The sequence below is a fragment of the Anthonomus grandis genome, chromosome 11 (genome assembly GCF_022605725.1).
Source record: "Anthonomus grandis grandis chromosome 11, icAntGran1.3, whole genome shotgun sequence".
In the NCBI taxonomy this organism is placed as follows: domain Eukaryota; kingdom Metazoa; phylum Arthropoda; class Insecta; order Coleoptera; family Curculionidae; genus Anthonomus; species Anthonomus grandis.
This window is the reverse complement of record NC_065556.1, coordinates 29,503,651-29,521,633: the sequence shown is the minus strand read 5'-3', so window position 1 is coordinate 29,521,633 and position 17,983 is coordinate 29,503,651. Positions and strand designations below refer to the sequence as shown.

Below are 17,983 nucleotides of genomic sequence, written 5' to 3'. Positions count from 1 at the left end.
TGAATGGAATTTTGCTCTGTATAAAAATTCTCAGAGATAAGGTGACTCGTAAGGTGAACTTTTGACTTTAGGTATAGAACATGATGCATAAAATATTTATTACCTTTTCAAAGGTACCACATACTTTATCTCTTTGTTAATACTTTATAAGAAACAAATTAAAACCGTAAAAATTTTTATTTTTTAAGTAATAATTATTGAAATGAAATAAAACATAAAAAAGGTAACTTAATGTTGTCCATTCTTTTCCAAATAGTAATAAAGTGTTCGCTCAAACGCTTTTCTACCCAAACACCACAGATACGTACTTAAGACGTATTTTGTATGTACCTACTCTACGACATACCCCAAAAGACGTATTACGTACTATGGAGCTATAAAGGACGTCCACTTTCCGCAGGATTCTACGTCATATGTACGTACTTTTAGGAGATGTTATTTTTACTTACTTGGAGAATACAAATAATTTTTAATAAAAAGTGTTAAAAGAGACAATAATAAGTGAATTCAATGTCCAGAAAAATTAATCGCGTGGAAGAAGAAACAATTTTTTTAATGGCACCTCAATTCTTCTGCTGCTTTTTCTGATGGTCAATTAGGTAAAAAGATATTTAAAAAAAATATTTTCTAGATCTTTATAAAAATCTTCCCTTTTTCATTACTCTAATAGCGACAATTTTGTTTGTCGTAAAACAATGAACATCTCATCATAATTAGTCAGTATTGCACAAAACTCGATTCTTTTATAAAAATCGTTATCAAAAAACTGTTGCATGTTATACGGGTGAAATTGATGTAACTTTAGTGCTTTTCTTACTGTTTCGTGACACATTTAACACCATTTAAAAAAAAAAAAATACTTAAAAGCGCACAACGCTTGAAGTGATTACCACGCAAGTAGTAGTTTAAAAAAACCTATCATGTTTACTTGATTTTCCTCAAACTTCTCAATCAAACGGTCGACTATGTGGTATTTTAAAAGACCCTTAAATAAGGTATCACTCGACTGCCCTTTCCATTTAAAGATTTGAGCTGCTAATGTGTTTTTGGAAATTTTTAAATTTTATACAGGGGCAGAAATATAAAGGGTGGTACCTTTTCAAATTGACATCTTATATAGTGCGACACAAAAGGATCATAAGGCAGCAAAACCAATCTGATTATTATGATCCCTTATTAAAAAAAACGAAAATGTATATAGATTGTTCGAAGTCAAATAGTGTTCACACTCACACATTCAACCTTAGCACGTTACATTTGGAAAAAAAGTTATTACCAAAGAAATATAATAAACAACAAATTTAGGAGGTTATGAGAACATATTAGTAGCTATTTAAAATTATACATCTGCAGGAACTTTGATAAACAGAAATCTTTAATTTTTTTAACCAATAGGGTAATCCATTGTATTTATTTATTGGCACTTTACATTATTTCATCAAACTATAAACTATAATTACATTGCTTTTGCCACTCTTTTTAGTTGAGAAATAAGTGAATTTAATTTTATAGGTTACACTTACTGAAAAGGGGAGAATGAAGATGTCTAGTATTAATGGTAATTCAACGGCTATTAATAGCTACTTCACAAATTTAAGTAATACAGCTAATATAACATCTAATGCGGAAAATACAATTTTCATTACAAAATGTGATACTAATAAACATGATAAGACCAAATCTGAATTAAAATTTAATCTTATGACCTTTAAAATTGTAACTCTAATGCAATTTTTTTTTAGCGTTTTTCGCCCCTAATACGTGGTCATTTCAAGTTTTTAAATTGTCACCCTGTATACGAAAATAGTTGTAATCAAAATTAAATATTAACTTTAACACTGTCATATTAAATTCTTTCAGGCTGATGAAACGGAATTGTACGATGAAGATTATGAGGATGAAGAAGCAGATTATATATTGAATATTCTTGAAAATCACACTGTCTCAGAAGATGGGATATTAGCGCGATTCGCTAATATTCTTATCGAGGTCGCTCAACACCCTAGAGAATTTAACGATGAAACGTTACAAGCAACCGCTGTTATGACCTTAATGAGGTGTCATATTATGATTTTATCTTCTTTACTCGTTTAATTCCCGATTTAATTATTGCAGGTATATGTTAGTCTCCAGCCGGTTTTGCAGGGAAGAAGTCCAGCTTTTGTTTACTATACTTAAAAAATCCGATTTTCCGTCAGTTAAGGTAACTATATTGCTGCAATTAGCTGACCTTTTAAGTAGATTCCCGAACATCATTGAGCCGTGGATGTCGACGATTTATGAAAGGTTTGAGACCTGTTTTCTAAAGAAAATCTTTGCTTAATTAGGTTTAATTTAGGTTAAGGGATCCGATACTGGATATCCGGGTAGCAGCCTTTCTAACGCTCACCAGACTAATCTTACAGGACACGATCAGGCCCCACACTTATATTCATCTAATAGCGTTGACCTTCATAGATGAAAATGAAGATTTGGTTAAAAAATGCCACAAGTTCTTCACCGCTTTGGCGAAGAAAGAACGGAATTTCATTGATGTGATTCCAGAAGTGTTCGGCCACTTAATGGATAATGATAGCGTTGGCGAGATTTCGGATTCAGATGTTAAATATATAATGAAGTGAGTTTTTATCAAACCAGTTTTTGACCTTGTTAGACTAAACGTTATTTTTAGGTTTCTTTTCGGATTAATAGATAAACCTAAACAAATGGAGAGTTTGGTCGAAAAATTCTGTGACAAGTTCGAACAGACTGAAAACTTGCGCCAACAGAGGCACGTCGCTTTTTGCCTGTCTTTGATCGAATATAACGACAAAGCTCTAAATAAACTTCACAATCATTTTAAACAATACAAACATCTTGCAATGCATGACGAAGAAATTTATGCGAGCTTTAATAATATATTGCAAGCCACGAAAAAAGGGCAAGTAGGGAGACGCGACTTAAAAGTAAGAAATGTCTGAATAGAATATTTATTTACTTTCTGTTAGTATCTTATACAGGTGATGCAGCCATTGTGATTTCTATAATAAAAAATTGGCTTCAAACCTTTAAATTACCATTAAACTTAGCTAAAACAACACACATAGCTTTTTCACTTACTAATGCGAATAGACCACATTATAGTTCTATTTTAGTAGAAAATCACTGTATTAGAAAAAGTTGGTAAGATGGCAACCACCTATTGATTATGTTTACAACAAAATTCATAAATGTCACTGATTAAGGGAATCTTTAAATACTAAGACTTTAATAATGATATTTAAAGTTTATTATAAAATATTATTTATTATATTATTAAATTTTTTGCACCTTTTCTATATAATAATTATTTATAATAATCCATAAGTGTACGTCGTTTCATTAATTTGTACCTAAAATGTTTGTTTTTATCATTAAAAATGATTTAATTTGTATGTTGTTTTGTTGGTAGGAGCAAGTATCTGCATTTGAGGAATTAATAAAGTCCGTTTTCGAAATGGGCCAAGCTGGACCTAGTGGTATTAGCCAAGCAGCACCACCATCAGCAAAACAGGGTGGTGCAAACAAGGGAAAAGGCAAAGGGAGGAAATACACCAATTCTGATTAATATTTTTAGATTCTAATATTTTATTAGTTTTTAAAAAAATTTTTGATAATTTATTGTTATAGTTTATGGTTGTTGAAAAACATATCCTTTTTGTTTTATTTATAATTAATATTATAATTTTTTTACTTTTGGAACATTTCGAAAAAAAATAAATAAAAATGTATAGTTAATATTTGAGTTTTATTATGTTATCATTAAACCAAAGTGAATTTATCGGGCACTCGTCTAAACACTGCTAGAAATTTATCTCCATTATTTCTTGTCACTTTTTGACCCTCCTCAGTGCTACTATACAATTTTTCAACTATGGGGTCAGCTTCCTAAAAGACAAAACTAAAAATAACCAAATAGATAATTTTTTTTTGTTACCAAATCTTGATCTTCAACCCTCTCAAAGAGGGGATGTTCTGAGAAATGTTGAACCATCCACTCCTGTAGATCCTTGACATCTGTCACTGTATAAACTATCCCTCCTTCACTTAAAACATACGCATACTCAGCTAGTAGGCACTTATTGATTATTCGCCATTTGTGTTTTGCTTTTTTGAAATGTGGGTCTGGATACAGAAAGAACATTTTTTTCAGCTAAAACATAATGCCTTAATGTGAACTACTCGTCGTTGTCATATAAAATTTATTTAATTGTTACAATATTGACAGCAATTATACCAATTACGGATAGCAACATATTCAAATCATAGTTCTAAGGAAGCATTGCAGATTGAGATATCAATAAAACCTAATAGTAATTTTAATTTTGTTATTATGTTTATTAGTCAATAAAAAAATAATATAATGCATACAGATCACTATCCTGTTATAGTACATACATTTAAAAAAAGGTTTAATTGTAATAAAAATAATCATATAATTAACAAACTAAACGAATAGATTTTCTATACATTTTTAGAAAGTGTCTATCCTTCTGTTTTTCATAAGTAAACACTCAAAAATATGAAGAAAATAGTCCAATTATTAATGAAATAAAGCAGAACATAACATACCTGTCCTTTTTTAAAGAAATTAGGTAAATACTTCATTGCATTTGATCTTAGACATGCGATGTTTTGATATGCACCAGGGTGCTGTGACCTCAAAGCTGCTATCCTGTCCATAACATAATCGGACACTTTCACCCTTATTTCCATTCCTAAAAAAAATAAAATAATTTTGACAATTTAAAAGTTAAAATACAAAATAAAGCTAACTCCCTTATCTTTTAGAACATTGTCTTTTAGTCTCTTGCTCATAGGTGTTACACGATCTAAGTTTTTATTGTACTTATTTCCTACCGGTAGAGTACAATATTATTTGTATTATTATATGTATTATTATATTATTTGTGTGAAATATTCTATAGAGAGCCTTATTGCTATTATAAATTACATTATGGTTTGGATACATGTAAGGGCTTGTCATCACTAAACTATTGCTGTGTAAATGTATACATTTTTTTAAAATATCGGATGATGAGCAAATACCATTTAACATTAAAATCAACATATCATTTTATGTAAATTTCTTAACCATAGATGATGCAGTATAAATCAGTTCATTGTTTGTACTTCCTGGCTTCAGGAAACACTGGACTTTGTAGTTAGCTTCAAACTTCAGACGCAATTTCTTCAGGAACACTCTACTACAGTTTCCACCCACAAAAAGAAGCCTAGGTCGATTATCAACGGGTGAATTTGGCCTACATGGCAACTGTGTTGGATAATTTATATTAACGAATTTAGATATGTTTTGCTGTTCCTTTAATGCACAAATATCGGAATAGCAAGTATCTTTTCCAACTTGCAACACCTTTATTGACTGGATCATATTCTTATTCATCTTAGTTAAATCATTAACTTCCATTTGTAACATATTTATTTGCGTCTTATAGGTTGCAGATTCATTTTCTAATGTTTTTATTGTTACAATTAAATTTTTATTTAAGGTATTTAACTCATTGATTTCTATATTGAAATTTATTTATTCCTCTTCACATACTTTTAATAGTGACAGTAACTCACATTCTTTAGTTTTTAAATTTGTTAATTCTATTTTAAGTTCATCATTAAGTTTGTGTAGATTATCTAGGGAGGAAGAAAACTTCTTTTTGGCCTCTGACACTTCATCTTCAAACACCAAACTGTTTCTTCTCATTCTTTCTATATGCCTATCCTTTTCTTTTAGTTCAATCAATAATTCATGAATCTTCTGCTCGTGAGACTTCTTTTCATTCTCATTTTCATTAAAATTTATTTGACATTTTTCTGAGCATAAAATTTTGTAGCCTCCCATTTTTATGGCATCAGAATTTCTATCCAAACAACTTGGATGGAATATAGACATACAAAAGATGCAGCAATAATTTGAAAACTCCTTTTTTTGACAGCATTTGAAATTACGATTCATTTTAATAAATTAAGGAATATATAAATACGGTTAGACAGGAATTGCTAGCCAAACAGGAACTTGAGCCTGAGCGTCACCAGGAACACACGTAAAACAAACACACTAGCACTTCCTAAGGTTGAAGTTCTATGGTTTTAAGTTAAGGTCAATGCCAGCAAAACAAGTCTAGTTAGTTAAATCAGGAATTATTTATAAAACAAAAAAATATTGACCTGTTAATTAGGAACACTTGTACAGAAATTTTTATTGGACATCATCGATAAATTGTTCTAGTTTTGATTTTTGGCCTTTTTAATCATGACTGATACACAAATAGAGAAGAAAACCAATAACAGCACAGAACTCTGTGGGATTCCTTGTTTTATCAATTTAAAATCTGATCTGATAAAACCTGTTTTTATTTTAACACAGTTGAATCTATTAATCAGCCTGCCTTGACAAAGATTATAAGGGTTTTGGGAAAATCCAGTAAAGTATTTAAGTTTAGATAATACTATTTTCTAGAGCAAGTGTCAAATGCTTTGCTAAAGTCCAATAAAGTCAAGTATGTACACTTGTTCTTAATAAGTTCATACTTTGTTCTAAAGCCTCATTGGCACTCTGGAATTAATATCTATTGACAGATAAGTTTTTTAAAAATCTTTGAAGCAGCAGGTAAATTGCGTTGGCACAAATTTACAATGTTGTTTAAATAATAAACTTACTTACCCAATATAAGGCTATCAGGAAACATGGGTGAAAGCGTTATTAACAGACCCCCGTAACCACAACCAATATCGACAAATTCTACTTTCAAGTCATTTTCTTGGTCCGTTTTTACTTTTTCAGGATAGTACTTGGCCCAATTCATCTCATCAGGAGTTGTGGGGCTGTGGATATCGATTATTGTTGATTTAATAGAATAAAAGGGGATATTACCTAATACTTACTAGTCAAAACAATGATCCGCCATGGGATTTGAATGAGCCCTTTGTCTATAATATCTTTTTTGAGGTAATGCGAGAGTACCGATTTCTTTGTCTCTTTTATCCATAGTTCAGTTTTTTAAGTCATAAACAGAGAACAAAAATGCAAAAACATGAATATTTAGATTATAAAACAACAAACACTTTGTTGAAATAATTGAGGTTAGATTGCTTTTGAGGTTAGATAGAGAAATCAACATAACCTAACCACAGAAAAAGGTTAGCTGTCAAAATACCAGGAAATAGGGAGGATTGTTTACCAACTGGTATTTTTTATTTACTATCAAAACCATTTGTGTTTCAATTTATATAAACAATAAAGAAAAATGGCAAAAGTTAACCAAGATCTGCTACAAAAGTTCCAAAGGGCCGCATTAGCCCCCATAAGACAGGAAGGAGACGGACACGAAATAAAAGTTTGTTGCACCTAAGGGTTATCATTATTTATATTTAACACTTGTAAAGGAATTTAATTCAAAATTTGTAGAAATCTTAGCGTCGAATAATGATTTTAAAGTTTTGCCCATAATGTTAAATGTATTTTTCAGAAAAGTTACCAAACTATAGACCTTTACCCTAAATTTTAAGGTGGACGTAAGAGAAGACGAAGAACAATCCATCAAACACCAGGAAATAATTGACCTACTTGTGGCAGCGGGTTACTTTAGAGCTCGAATTAAGGGACTCAGCCCCTTCGATAAAATTGTTGGTGGGATGATATGGTGTATTGAATCATTAAGTGTGGACGTTGACGTAGATTTGCTGTTTCAGGAAAATTCAACTATTGGGCAAAAAATGTAAGCACTCAAACATTTTTCACTTTAGAATATATAATAATTTCTTTGCAGTATAAATTCTAATTATTATTATTTATCTATTAATTCTATAAATATATTCTATACCCCTGCATCCTTTCACATTTTGTGTACAGCACATGCTTTTATCTACAATTTTATAATTATGTCAAAGTTATAACTTAATAAAAGACAAAAACATGAAATCTATAGCATCACAAATACATTTAATAAAACTACAAAGGTTACATGTTTCTCTCGACTAGAGCATCATCAGACCATAACATACACAAAACACCTTACATATAAGTAGATTATAAGCTTTGTTTACTTATATGTCAGGTGTTTTGTGTATGTTATGGTCTGATGATGCTCTAGTCGAGCGATACATGTAACCTTTGTAATTTTATTAAATGTATTTGTGATGCTGTAGATTTCATGTTTTTACCTTTTATAAAAGTGTATGACCAGCATCTTTGGTATAATGGATGCATTTTTTGAGTTATAACTTAATTTGATAGCTAATAAAAAGAAAAGAGTAAAAAAATAGGGTATTCCAATGTAACAACTAGGTGACTAAACACCCATATGTGGAAACATTACTGTAATTATTTATTTATCAGCAGAATCCAATTACTTTGTAATTATAGAAAATATATAGTAAATTACATCTTAGGAAAAATATCACACTCTATGTAAAAACTCCCTTTCATGTCACTTAAAATCTCAGTAAGCAATAAGTACATCATTTTTATTAGTAAAAATTAATAAATGATAAAAAACCTAAAATTAAAGGAAGTAAGACAAACAATAGGAAGTATACACAATGACAATTATAGATTGCTTAAAACATGCTTTATTATCAGACAATCAAATAAATAAATCACATCAACAAAGCTATAATTAAAAGGTTATATCTGATGAAATCCAAGTATATAACTAATAAATAACAACTCAAATGCTTCCCTTATATTTCTAAATCACCTACTTTGTACCGTCAAGTTTGTAAGGTTAATTCACCAAATGCAAGGTCTGTTAAATTATATTCACAATATCTACAACATAGTCTGCAATAAAATTAATATTTCGTACAGAGCATTGACTGAGAAAATTGTGGCGGTACTACCAAAGATTCAATGCCCCCATAGAATTGAACCTCACCAAATTCAAGGTCTGGATTTTATACATATCTTTCCGGTGATACAAGTATGTCCCTATGCGTTTGGTTTAAATAACATTTTAATTTCAAACTGTTTTAGTGGCTGGTAAAAGTTTCCCTAGAGGCCAGACAAGAAAAATCAGAGTTCGTACGCTCATATGCGGTCAGTCAATATGATAAAATGTTCCCTAGTAAAGATTTAACAGTAAATGATAACAAAAATGTTAGAAGAAATCTTGATACAGTTGAGGAAGTTTATCGGTATTTAGTTCAGTTGTTTTTAAACTTTAAAGTGTTAAATTTATTTATAGGCCACACAGGTATTTTAAAAGGAAAAATGTTCCTCCTCCTGACATATTATCAAGGGTGCAAATCACTTTATTAGAGTATGGGTTTAGAGGAGGAAATAAAATTAGAAAAAGTGAAGAAGATCAGAAAGAGGGTGAAACAAGTACAGAAAGTTTGCAAGAAGAACAGGTACATACATGACATATCACATTTTAAATCTTGCATGAAAATTTAGTTTTTATTTTGTGCAGTGTTCATGTTTTTGTTTCGCTTTTATTTTTAGCAAAAGATTGAAAAGCTTTTGGCAAATTTGGTTGTATTTAATGAGGTAAGACATTTGCTGAATGTTATGTTGAAATTTGGTGACACATGCTTTCACAAAAACTAAAATATTTTTAGGATGAGTTACACACAGAAGAACTAACTGAAGAAGATAAACTATTACTTATGAAACATTATTCATCTCTATGTTCAGATTTAAAGGTAAAAGTGCATTCAAGACTTTTTTTTAGTGACTTTAAAGTTGTTTTCTTGCTTATTAGGATGGGGGGCTGAAGTCAAAGGAAGCCCAACAACTTGCCACTTTAGAAGAACAAAACAAATTATTAGACGAAAATATTTCCCAGTTACAACTGAAAAAATCAAAATTACAAGATGAGTTAGAGAGTGAAGGGAAACTTTTAGAAGAGATACGTATGAAGCAAAAAAAAGCTAATGAGGCTTTGAAGGAGTTTTCTGAGGAAGAGCAGAATAATCCTAGGCAAGACATTTATGAACCTTGCACTTTAAAATTGCTAATTAGTGGTCCTTTTTAGTGCAATAAAAGAAATTAAAGATTTGGTCATTTTAAATGACAGTTTAAAGGCTCAAGAAGTTAGTTTTAAGGAAAATTGTAAAAGGGAGTTAGTGAAACTGCAAAGCGAAATCGAGTAAAGTAGAACTTGATTTTTTAGAAAGCATCCCTAATTTCAATCTTTTTAAGGGATCTTAAGAAACTACACTTACCTGTTGTATTTACTCCTGAACAATTAAAAGAAATTGAAGAACTAAGTGAAACGATTCGCGGAGTGAGGTTAAAGTTGGCAAAGAAAAACCAAATAATTTCGAAACTGCAACGTCAATTGGACGATATTCCTAATAGAGCGGAAATGACACAGTATCAGAGGCGCTTTTTGGAGCTCTACAATCAAGGTGCAATAATATTAATATTTATTTAATTATCAAATTTTTATGGTTCCTTATTGTAGTCGCGGCAAAACACAAGGAAACAAAGCAATATTTTAGTCTATACAATACTTTAGATGATAAAAGGAGGTATATGCAAAAAGAACTGTCTTTGCTCAATTCAGTTATTGAGAGCTATCCAAAGTAAGTGTAGTATAATAGCATGAAATTTGTATGTTTTTCATTAATATATTATTACAAAAACGCTTACTGAATCCTTGGTTATGTCTATCATTAATTATTGTATAATTGTTTATTACTCATTTCTAGATAGAATAACGCAAAATCGCTTGCAGCGTATCCAAAAGACATGTTGTCGTTTTATTAATAGTCTTAAATGGCTAAAAATTGTAGATATATCTGTACCTTGGTAGAAAAAGGGCCAATGTCCAAATTTCCCATATCTGAGTTATAGGCATAGGAAGTTAGTTTATTATTGAAAAGGCCAAATTTCAAAATACTTGTGTTTTAGCGAAATAAACAAAATACACAAAGGCCTATGTTCAATTCTAGTTAATAGAAAAAAGGCCAATCTCTGGACTTAGGCCTTTTCAATATATTAGAAGAATAAATTAAATGGCCAAAGTCTATAATATGGACATTGGTCCTTTTGTATTATTTTATTTAGGAGATTGGTCTTAAGATTTTAATGCGTACCTAGTTTTTACAACCTCAAATTTTTAGTGTAATTTATTATATTATTATTAGTAAACTGTGTTCTGTGTTTGAATAACGTTAAATTATCAAAATGAGCAAAAGGACCCTGGAAATTTTGCAGAGATGACTGAGAAAAACTAAAAAACGTGTACGGAATGAAAAAAGTTGGATGGAAAATGAAAGAAGGGATCGCAAAGAAAAAGGAAAAGAATATAAGACAAAAAAAGGAATCTTACAAAGGGCAAAAGAGCTAAAGGAGCCATGCGAATGTAAACTAAAATGTTGGCAGAAAATTGAAGATGTCCAAAGGCAGAATCTATTTAAAGATTTCTACAATTTATCAAGGCATGGTCAAGATCAGTTTATAGCGGAAATTGTTAAGGAATGTGCAACATTTAGAGAACGACAAAGAAAATCAGCTGATAAGCAAATTAAACCTAGTCGAAGAAACTTTTCAAGTACTTTCTCACAAATGACGATCACAAGAATTTGGAGGTTTGTCAGAAAATGTACCTAAATACTTTTGATTTGACCCTTAAAAAAGTAAGAGTAATTGTCGAAAAAAAAAGATTAAATGATTCAAATATTTGCTCTTCAGACAGTCGGGGAAAACATCAAAATCATTATAAAGTTACCGAGGAAAAAAGAGATTTTATTAAATCACATATAAATAGTTTTCCTACATACAGCAGTCATTACTCTAGAAAGAGGACATCAAAAAAATATTTAAGTCCTGATCTTTCAATTGCCCAAATGTATCGACTTTACATTCAGTATTGCGAGGAACAAAACATAAGCCCCGAAAAAGAGTCACTTTGCAGACAGATTTTTAATGAAGAATTCAACTTTTCATTTCATGCCCCTGCGAACGACACTTGCTCTAAATGTGACAGTTTAAATGTAAAGTTAAAGACATTTGATGGTAAAAATCTTACGGAAGAAGAAGAAAAAACTAAAATTGAAGTTTTGGAACAAAGAAACGCTCACTTAAACCTCTCTGAAATATCTAACAAACTTAAGTCACTAGATAAAGAAAACAGCAAGAAAGACATCAAATTTGTTGTCGCATCATTCGACCTACAAAAGTGCTTACCTACACCATATTTGCGTAATGGCGTTTCTTTTTATAAAAGGCAACTCTGGACTTATAATTTAACTGTTTATCAGACTTTAACTGCCGGCAATTTGGGAATTTGCTTTTTATGGGATGAGAAAATTGCTGCTCGTGGAGGTCAAGAAATTGCTTCATGCGTCCGAAAATACATCTTGTCATTACCAAAGGAAACGGAAGTTTTAAATCTCAATAGTGATTCATGTTCGGGGCAAAACAGAAATATTTTTACAGTGTACTATGATGAGCTATGTCTTGAAAGAATGTCAAGATCTAGGACATAATTTGCAAGAAATCAACCACAAATTTATGGAGCCTGGTCATACTCATATGGAGGCCGACAAAATCCATGCAGCAATCGAAATATGCAAGAAAAAAGCGACTGCTGAAATAGAAGTCCCCCATGACTGGACTAATTTTATAAGAACTGTGCGCCGAAATTCACCCCTACAAGTTAAGGAAATGTTACAAAAAGACTTTAACAGCCTTTTGATCGAAAAATTGGTTCATAGAAAAAAAAATGAGATTGGTGAAGTTGTTCCGTGGATGCGAATTAAATGGATGAAGTTCTCCGTTGAACACCGGTTTTAGATTTTTTACAAAACGAGCTTTAACGATAGTAAAGAGTTTAAGGTTGTTCACCTGAGAAGAAGTTCTGTACGAAACCGGCCTGCGATTCTGGATATTGATGTGCCTAAACCTATAAATCAAGAACGTTTACCATTGGCAGATCTTAAAATCAAAGATTTGTTAGATTTGCTGCCTTACATTAGCGATTATAACAAACCATTTTATGAGAACTTATAAAGATCTTCCAACTTAAATGTTGAAGATATACAAGACCCTGAGTATGAAGAAAATAACTAACTTTCTCTGTTATTTTAGTGTAGGTATCATAAGCAGTAAAGATTTATGGCCACAGAAAATTAATGTTCTAATGCTATAAAATACGAATTTCGTGTATAAATAAATAAATAATTGGGATTATTTTATTGTAGCAAAAAAGCCGATGTCCATTAGCTCTTTAATACCGCCTTGGCCAATGTCCGCGCTTAGGGGCCAATGCCCATTTTTTTTTGCAATTTAGAAGACTAACAATACATTTTCAAAAAGAATCCCTTATTAATATTTAAAATCCCAAAAATAAGTACAATACAAGGTCACAATTTATAAAAATATAAAGTCAATCCATCTCATTAACCCTGTTTTTCTCAAAACAGCTGAAATGGACATTGGCCTTTATTCTACCAAAGTAAAGATATTTAAGTTGTATTTATTAGTAGTTTTGTATCGCCTATTTAAAACACGCACACCTGTGTCTTTATGCGAAAGGATGATTTACAGAACTGTGGTTCATAGTCGTAATATAAGGTATAAAATACTTTCAATGCCACGTCAATGTTTGAACGTTCTTTCATCTATCAAGCTGTGATTCTATTTAATCGTTTTAGGCCTAATTTCCATGTTACCGTTAATTGTTATCAAAGATTCTATAAAGATTTATTTTTGGCAGCAATGGTTAATTGCTCTCGGTTAATTTATTGAATTGTTACTTAACTGATGGAACATATGACATATGTTTTACTTTGTAGTAATTTTAAGTTTAGTTTTTTAAACTGGAAAGGGTAAGAGATAAAGAGTAGATTTTCGCCTATTCAGGCAAATACTGTAATTTGAAGGGTTTGTTAAATAAAGACGATTTATTATTATAAAATTTGTGGATTTAAAGGATAATGAAGTGCTGTTTTAGGGCCATGTTATCAGCCGCTGGTAAAGAGGAATTTTTAAAACAATTTCAAAATATCGTAGACAGTGTCAAGCAAAACAGAACGAAAATAGACCAACAGTTGTTGGAGGAAAAGAAAAAACGGGATGAAGTTGCTAATTCTTTACAGGTATGTAAAGCTAATATCGGCTTATACAGTGAGGACGCGCAAGTTCGAACAAATTCAGGGCTTTTTTCAACGATTTTTTTGATTCATGAATTCATCCATGAACCAAAAATAATCAATAAATTTTTTAAATGGAAACACCTATTTTTTATTCCTTTTTTGAATTCTGCATCGAATTTTAAGCATATTTTATATACCATGTCTTATACCTAATACTAACATTATTAATAAATTTGCAACTGTCTGGGTCATTTGCGCATATTCAAACATGTTTTTTCACAGGTATATTTGATTTTTGACACCTTGTCACCATTTAATCGGATGGTAATAGTATGTATTTTATTACTTTACATAAATGTCAAGTGCAGTTGCAAAGTTTAAAAGTATGGCGCGTTTAACTGAAAAACAAATAATAGAAATTTTGATTCGAACAGGCCGAAGTCTGCAAATATGACCGGGATCGTCCCACGCTTCCAGAAAACAGACAATTAGATATTTTGCTCGATTTACAAGAAAATTCACATAAATCAACTCGACAAGTTGCTGCAAATCAGTCGGAATAATTGGCATCCATATAAAATTCATTGGAATAGGAAATATGGAAAGCCACACACACTTTCCTTAAGAAGTTAAACGTATTGGCAGGAATTGTGGGCACGTCAATTGCGAGTCTCTATTTTATTGAGGGCGCACTTACCTCTGAAAAACATTTAGAGTTGCTTCAAAATCGGATAGTACCTAGTTTAATTGCACTTTATCCAAATGGTGAAAACCCATTTATATCGGCAGATTCTATTCGCGAATAGTACGAGATTACCTTACCAACATTTTCCCAAATAGATGGGTTGGAAGGGGGGGTTTTATTGAATGGCCAGCAAGGTCGCCAGATTTAACCCCATTGGATTTTTATCTATGGAATTATCTAAAATCTAAAGTTTATTTTGATAAACCTGAAAGTTTAGAAGATTTAAAAAATAGAATTAGACCCGAAATACAACAAATTCCGGCCTCAAACAAAGTATTACAAGAATTTGAATATCGACTTGGTTACTGTTAACGGTCAACAATTTGAAAATTTGTTTTGTTTTTTTTTTATAAATTGTTTCAAAAATTCATGATAATTCATTTATAAAAAATGTAATCGCAAATTTCTTAATAAATAGGTTAGGTATAGGACATGGTATACAAAATATACTTATTAAAAAATAAAATGAAAAATGGGTGTTTCCATTTAAAAAATTGATAGATGAGTCATTGTAGCTCATTTTTGGTCCACCCTGTATACATGAATTCATCATCAAAAAAATCATTGAAAAGCCCTGAATTTTAAATGCGTTTGTTCCAACTTGCGTGTCCTCACTGTATAGTAATGTTTCATTTTTATCTTACCATGAAAATGACCTTTATAAAAGTTGACCGACTAAAGCTTTCTGAATTAGAATCATCAAGTTGCTTTAAGGAATGTTTTATTCTTATACCAGAAACTTGGAATACTCAAAGGTCTCTTAGTTAAGTGAATTTTTTGTTTTATTCTAGGCAGTCGAGTGTCTTTAAATTGTCATATATTATGTATATTAATTTGGGGCGTTTCAAACTCTTAGCGCTCTAAATTTTACTCAAACGCCTGTAAAAAATAAATTATTTTTCCATATATCAGGAATTCGGGTTTATCCAAATTAGTGCTACAAGCTTTGAAGCAAAATTGATAAAAAAATGTGTCGAACTTTAAAGATCGATCTTTCACTATTATTCCGGGCTTTTGGGATTCTCCAAACGCCTCTAAGGCTCTTTGAATTACACTTAAATTCCTTTGAGGACTTTTTTTTCTTATACCAGGAATTTGGCATATTTAAAGGTCTCTAGGTAAAGTACTTCTAGGTTTTATTCCAGGAGGTAGATCGTCTTTAAAGTATTCTACATAAATTTAATTTAATTCCAAGTTTTTTGAGTTTTCCATGCATTCTAAATTTTGCTGAAACGCCTTTAAAAAAAGAAATTATTTTTCCCTATACCAGGAACTTGGGCTTGAAGAATTTGTTTTTTCATATTACAGGAATGTTCACAAGAAATCTTTATTTTTGCTGAAATTCGGGCATTTCCAAACTGTTCCAGGAATCGTTTCACCCCAAAAGTAATTTCTTTTTTGCCGAAATAAACTTAATTTGTCGGAATTATCGTCAAAAACTTAATTTAAACTTATTTTAGAGTAAAGTTTTCTTAACTGTGACCAGGGATGCGCTATCGTTGACGTCATTTTTCAAGGTTAATGGTTGGACATTTTAAAACCACGTCACAAATAACTCTGTAAAAACAAAAAAATATCAAAAACCAACAATTTCACCTTGAGGGTTCAGTTTTACAGTCACAGAGTTATTTGTTTGAGGTGGTATGGAAATGAAACCCTTTGTATCAATAATATTCATGTTCTCTTACAGAACTTGCTGGAACTACAACGCACCTACGCCAACGCCGTAAAACAACTTACTGCGGAATGTAAAAAATACGAGACCCTTTTGGCTGGAAAAAATAATAACATAGAAAATTAGTCGTATATGTACATTAAAAAAAACACTCAATTTTAATGTGATATTATATTTGTTTTTAATGGAAAATATTGCAATATTTATATAGTTCACAATAAACAGTTGTTTTTAAACAAACGATCATTAATAACAAAAGATTTATTTTAATTCTTGTTTACTAATGTATGCGAAAAAAACCGTATTTAATAGGTACTTTTAATACTTTGTCGGCATATTTCATTAAAAGTGAAAGAAACAGTTGTTGACTTAATTTTTTTACCCTCTCTATTTAACATCTATAACTAAATAGGCGCTTTTTAAAATTGCCAAAGGAACTATGTGCTATTTCTAAATTTCTCTTCAACCTAGCAAATGTTGGTTAAATTCTCCGAAGTACCATAGTAAATAAAAACCTTATTACAGTAAATTCAGGTACCGAAAACTTCGATAGGCACCGTGTATCAAAAGGTTTTATTCAAACAGATTCAATATTGCTGTCGAAAACAGGGACCGAATAAGTATAAGCAGGTAGAGCTACACAATACGCCACGTCTGCTGCTCTTTTTGTTCTTTTTTCTTAAAAATCTCTCAAGTTGAAAACCCTCTCGATAATTCGCCGGGCAGGTAATGGCATGCCAACCTATAGACTAACCAACAACTACCTAGCTGAAGGAGAGGCCATTGATCTAAAAAGAAGCACAGGTGGACGCAGCATCAGCTCGCTCTACTTGTAACGTAGGTAGGTAGATCGCTACGGATTTTTGCTTCAGGTAGATAGATATTATATGGTCTCGGTGTTTCAGGTTTTAACCATTTTACAATAAACTCATTTGCTGATAAAATATTCAGTGGAAGAGGAACTTATTCTAAGTTTTATTAGCTTAAACGAGCCCTTTTTTATAAGGTTTCTATTCCTCGAAATTTCATGAATATTTTATTTGATTTAAGCCTTTATATCCAACAGGCCACCAATAATAGGAAATTGTTTACATGTTAACTGCAACAATAATTAAATTAAATTTAATCGAAAAATCAAAACGAAAGAAAGAACTTCAAACGAGAATATAATATAATGGAACTTTTAAACACAAATGACCGCAATAAGCCCTAAACAAAGTCACGAAATATACAGGGTGTCAAGGTGGATATACGAAACAATATCTTGAGCGATCTTTTGCGTTTTTGTGCGCCTATTTTGCCCACTGTAAAAAATGCGATACTTCATTGACGTACATATTTTAATCGAGTTTAGTCTTTTTTTATTAACATTATTTATTTCGAATCTGTTAAGTTATATTGGATCCTCCTTATCCCAGATATTTAAGTTCTAAGTTTGATAAATATTGATCGAACCACTATAATATCTAATGCATTTTTCTTTT

The 17,983-nt window shown here is 31.1% G+C and overlaps 3 protein-coding genes and 1 long non-coding RNA gene across 10 annotated transcripts in view; 2 read left to right on the top strand and 2 right to left on the bottom strand.

Moving 5' to 3' along the window:
* The window catches only part of LOC126742225 (condensin complex subunit 1-like), a 36,320-nt gene extending 32,564 nt beyond the window's left edge, over positions 1-3,756 (top strand). For all 5 annotated transcript variants that reach the window (XM_050448835.1, XM_050448838.1, XM_050448839.1 and 2 more), the window contains 5 exons: positions 1,861-2,057; positions 2,116-2,286; positions 2,339-2,617; positions 2,672-2,945; positions 3,431-3,756. In XM_050448835.1, coding sequence (XP_050304792.1) covers positions 1,861-2,057; positions 2,116-2,286; positions 2,339-2,617; positions 2,672-2,945; positions 3,431-3,586 — 1,077 coding nt within the window. In that variant the 3' untranslated portion in view covers positions 3,587-3,756. The remainder of the gene's footprint in view (positions 1-1,860; positions 2,058-2,115; positions 2,287-2,338; positions 2,618-2,671; positions 2,946-3,430) is intronic.
* The window catches only part of LOC126742237 (uncharacterized), a 263,438-nt gene that overhangs the window by 110,501 nt on the left and 134,954 nt on the right, over positions 1-17,983 (bottom strand). The gene's annotated exons all lie outside the window — the stretch shown is intronic.
* LOC126742236 (tRNA (guanine-N(7)-)-methyltransferase) lies at positions 3,748-7,120 on the bottom strand. Its single transcript, XM_050448862.1, has 5 exons — positions 6,919-7,120; positions 6,698-6,858; positions 4,591-4,736; positions 3,956-4,171; positions 3,748-3,906 (listed from the first exon to the last, which is right to left on the bottom strand). The coding sequence occupies exons 1-5, from the start codon at positions 7,020-7,022 to the stop codon at positions 3,781-3,783; spliced, it is 753 nt and encodes a 250-aa protein (XP_050304819.1). The 5' UTR covers positions 7,023-7,120; the 3' UTR covers positions 3,748-3,780.
* On the top strand, positions 7,172-16,769 carry LOC126742230 (coiled-coil domain-containing protein 93). 2 transcript variants are annotated; one of them, XM_050448855.1, is made up of 13 exons: positions 7,172-7,370; positions 7,543-7,751; positions 8,843-8,954; positions 9,008-9,168; positions 9,219-9,384; positions 9,479-9,523; positions 9,595-9,678; positions 9,738-9,955; positions 10,011-10,124; positions 10,178-10,386; positions 10,443-10,563; positions 13,938-14,082; positions 16,515-16,769. In XM_050448855.1, the coding sequence occupies exons 1-13, from the start codon at positions 7,281-7,283 to the stop codon at positions 16,623-16,625; spliced, it is 1,785 nt and encodes a 594-aa protein (XP_050304812.1). In that variant the 5' UTR covers positions 7,172-7,280; the 3' UTR covers positions 16,626-16,769. The 2 variants fall into 2 exon arrangements, with proteins under 2 accessions (XP_050304812.1, XP_050304813.1); XM_050448856.1 differs by lacking the exon at positions 9,479-9,523.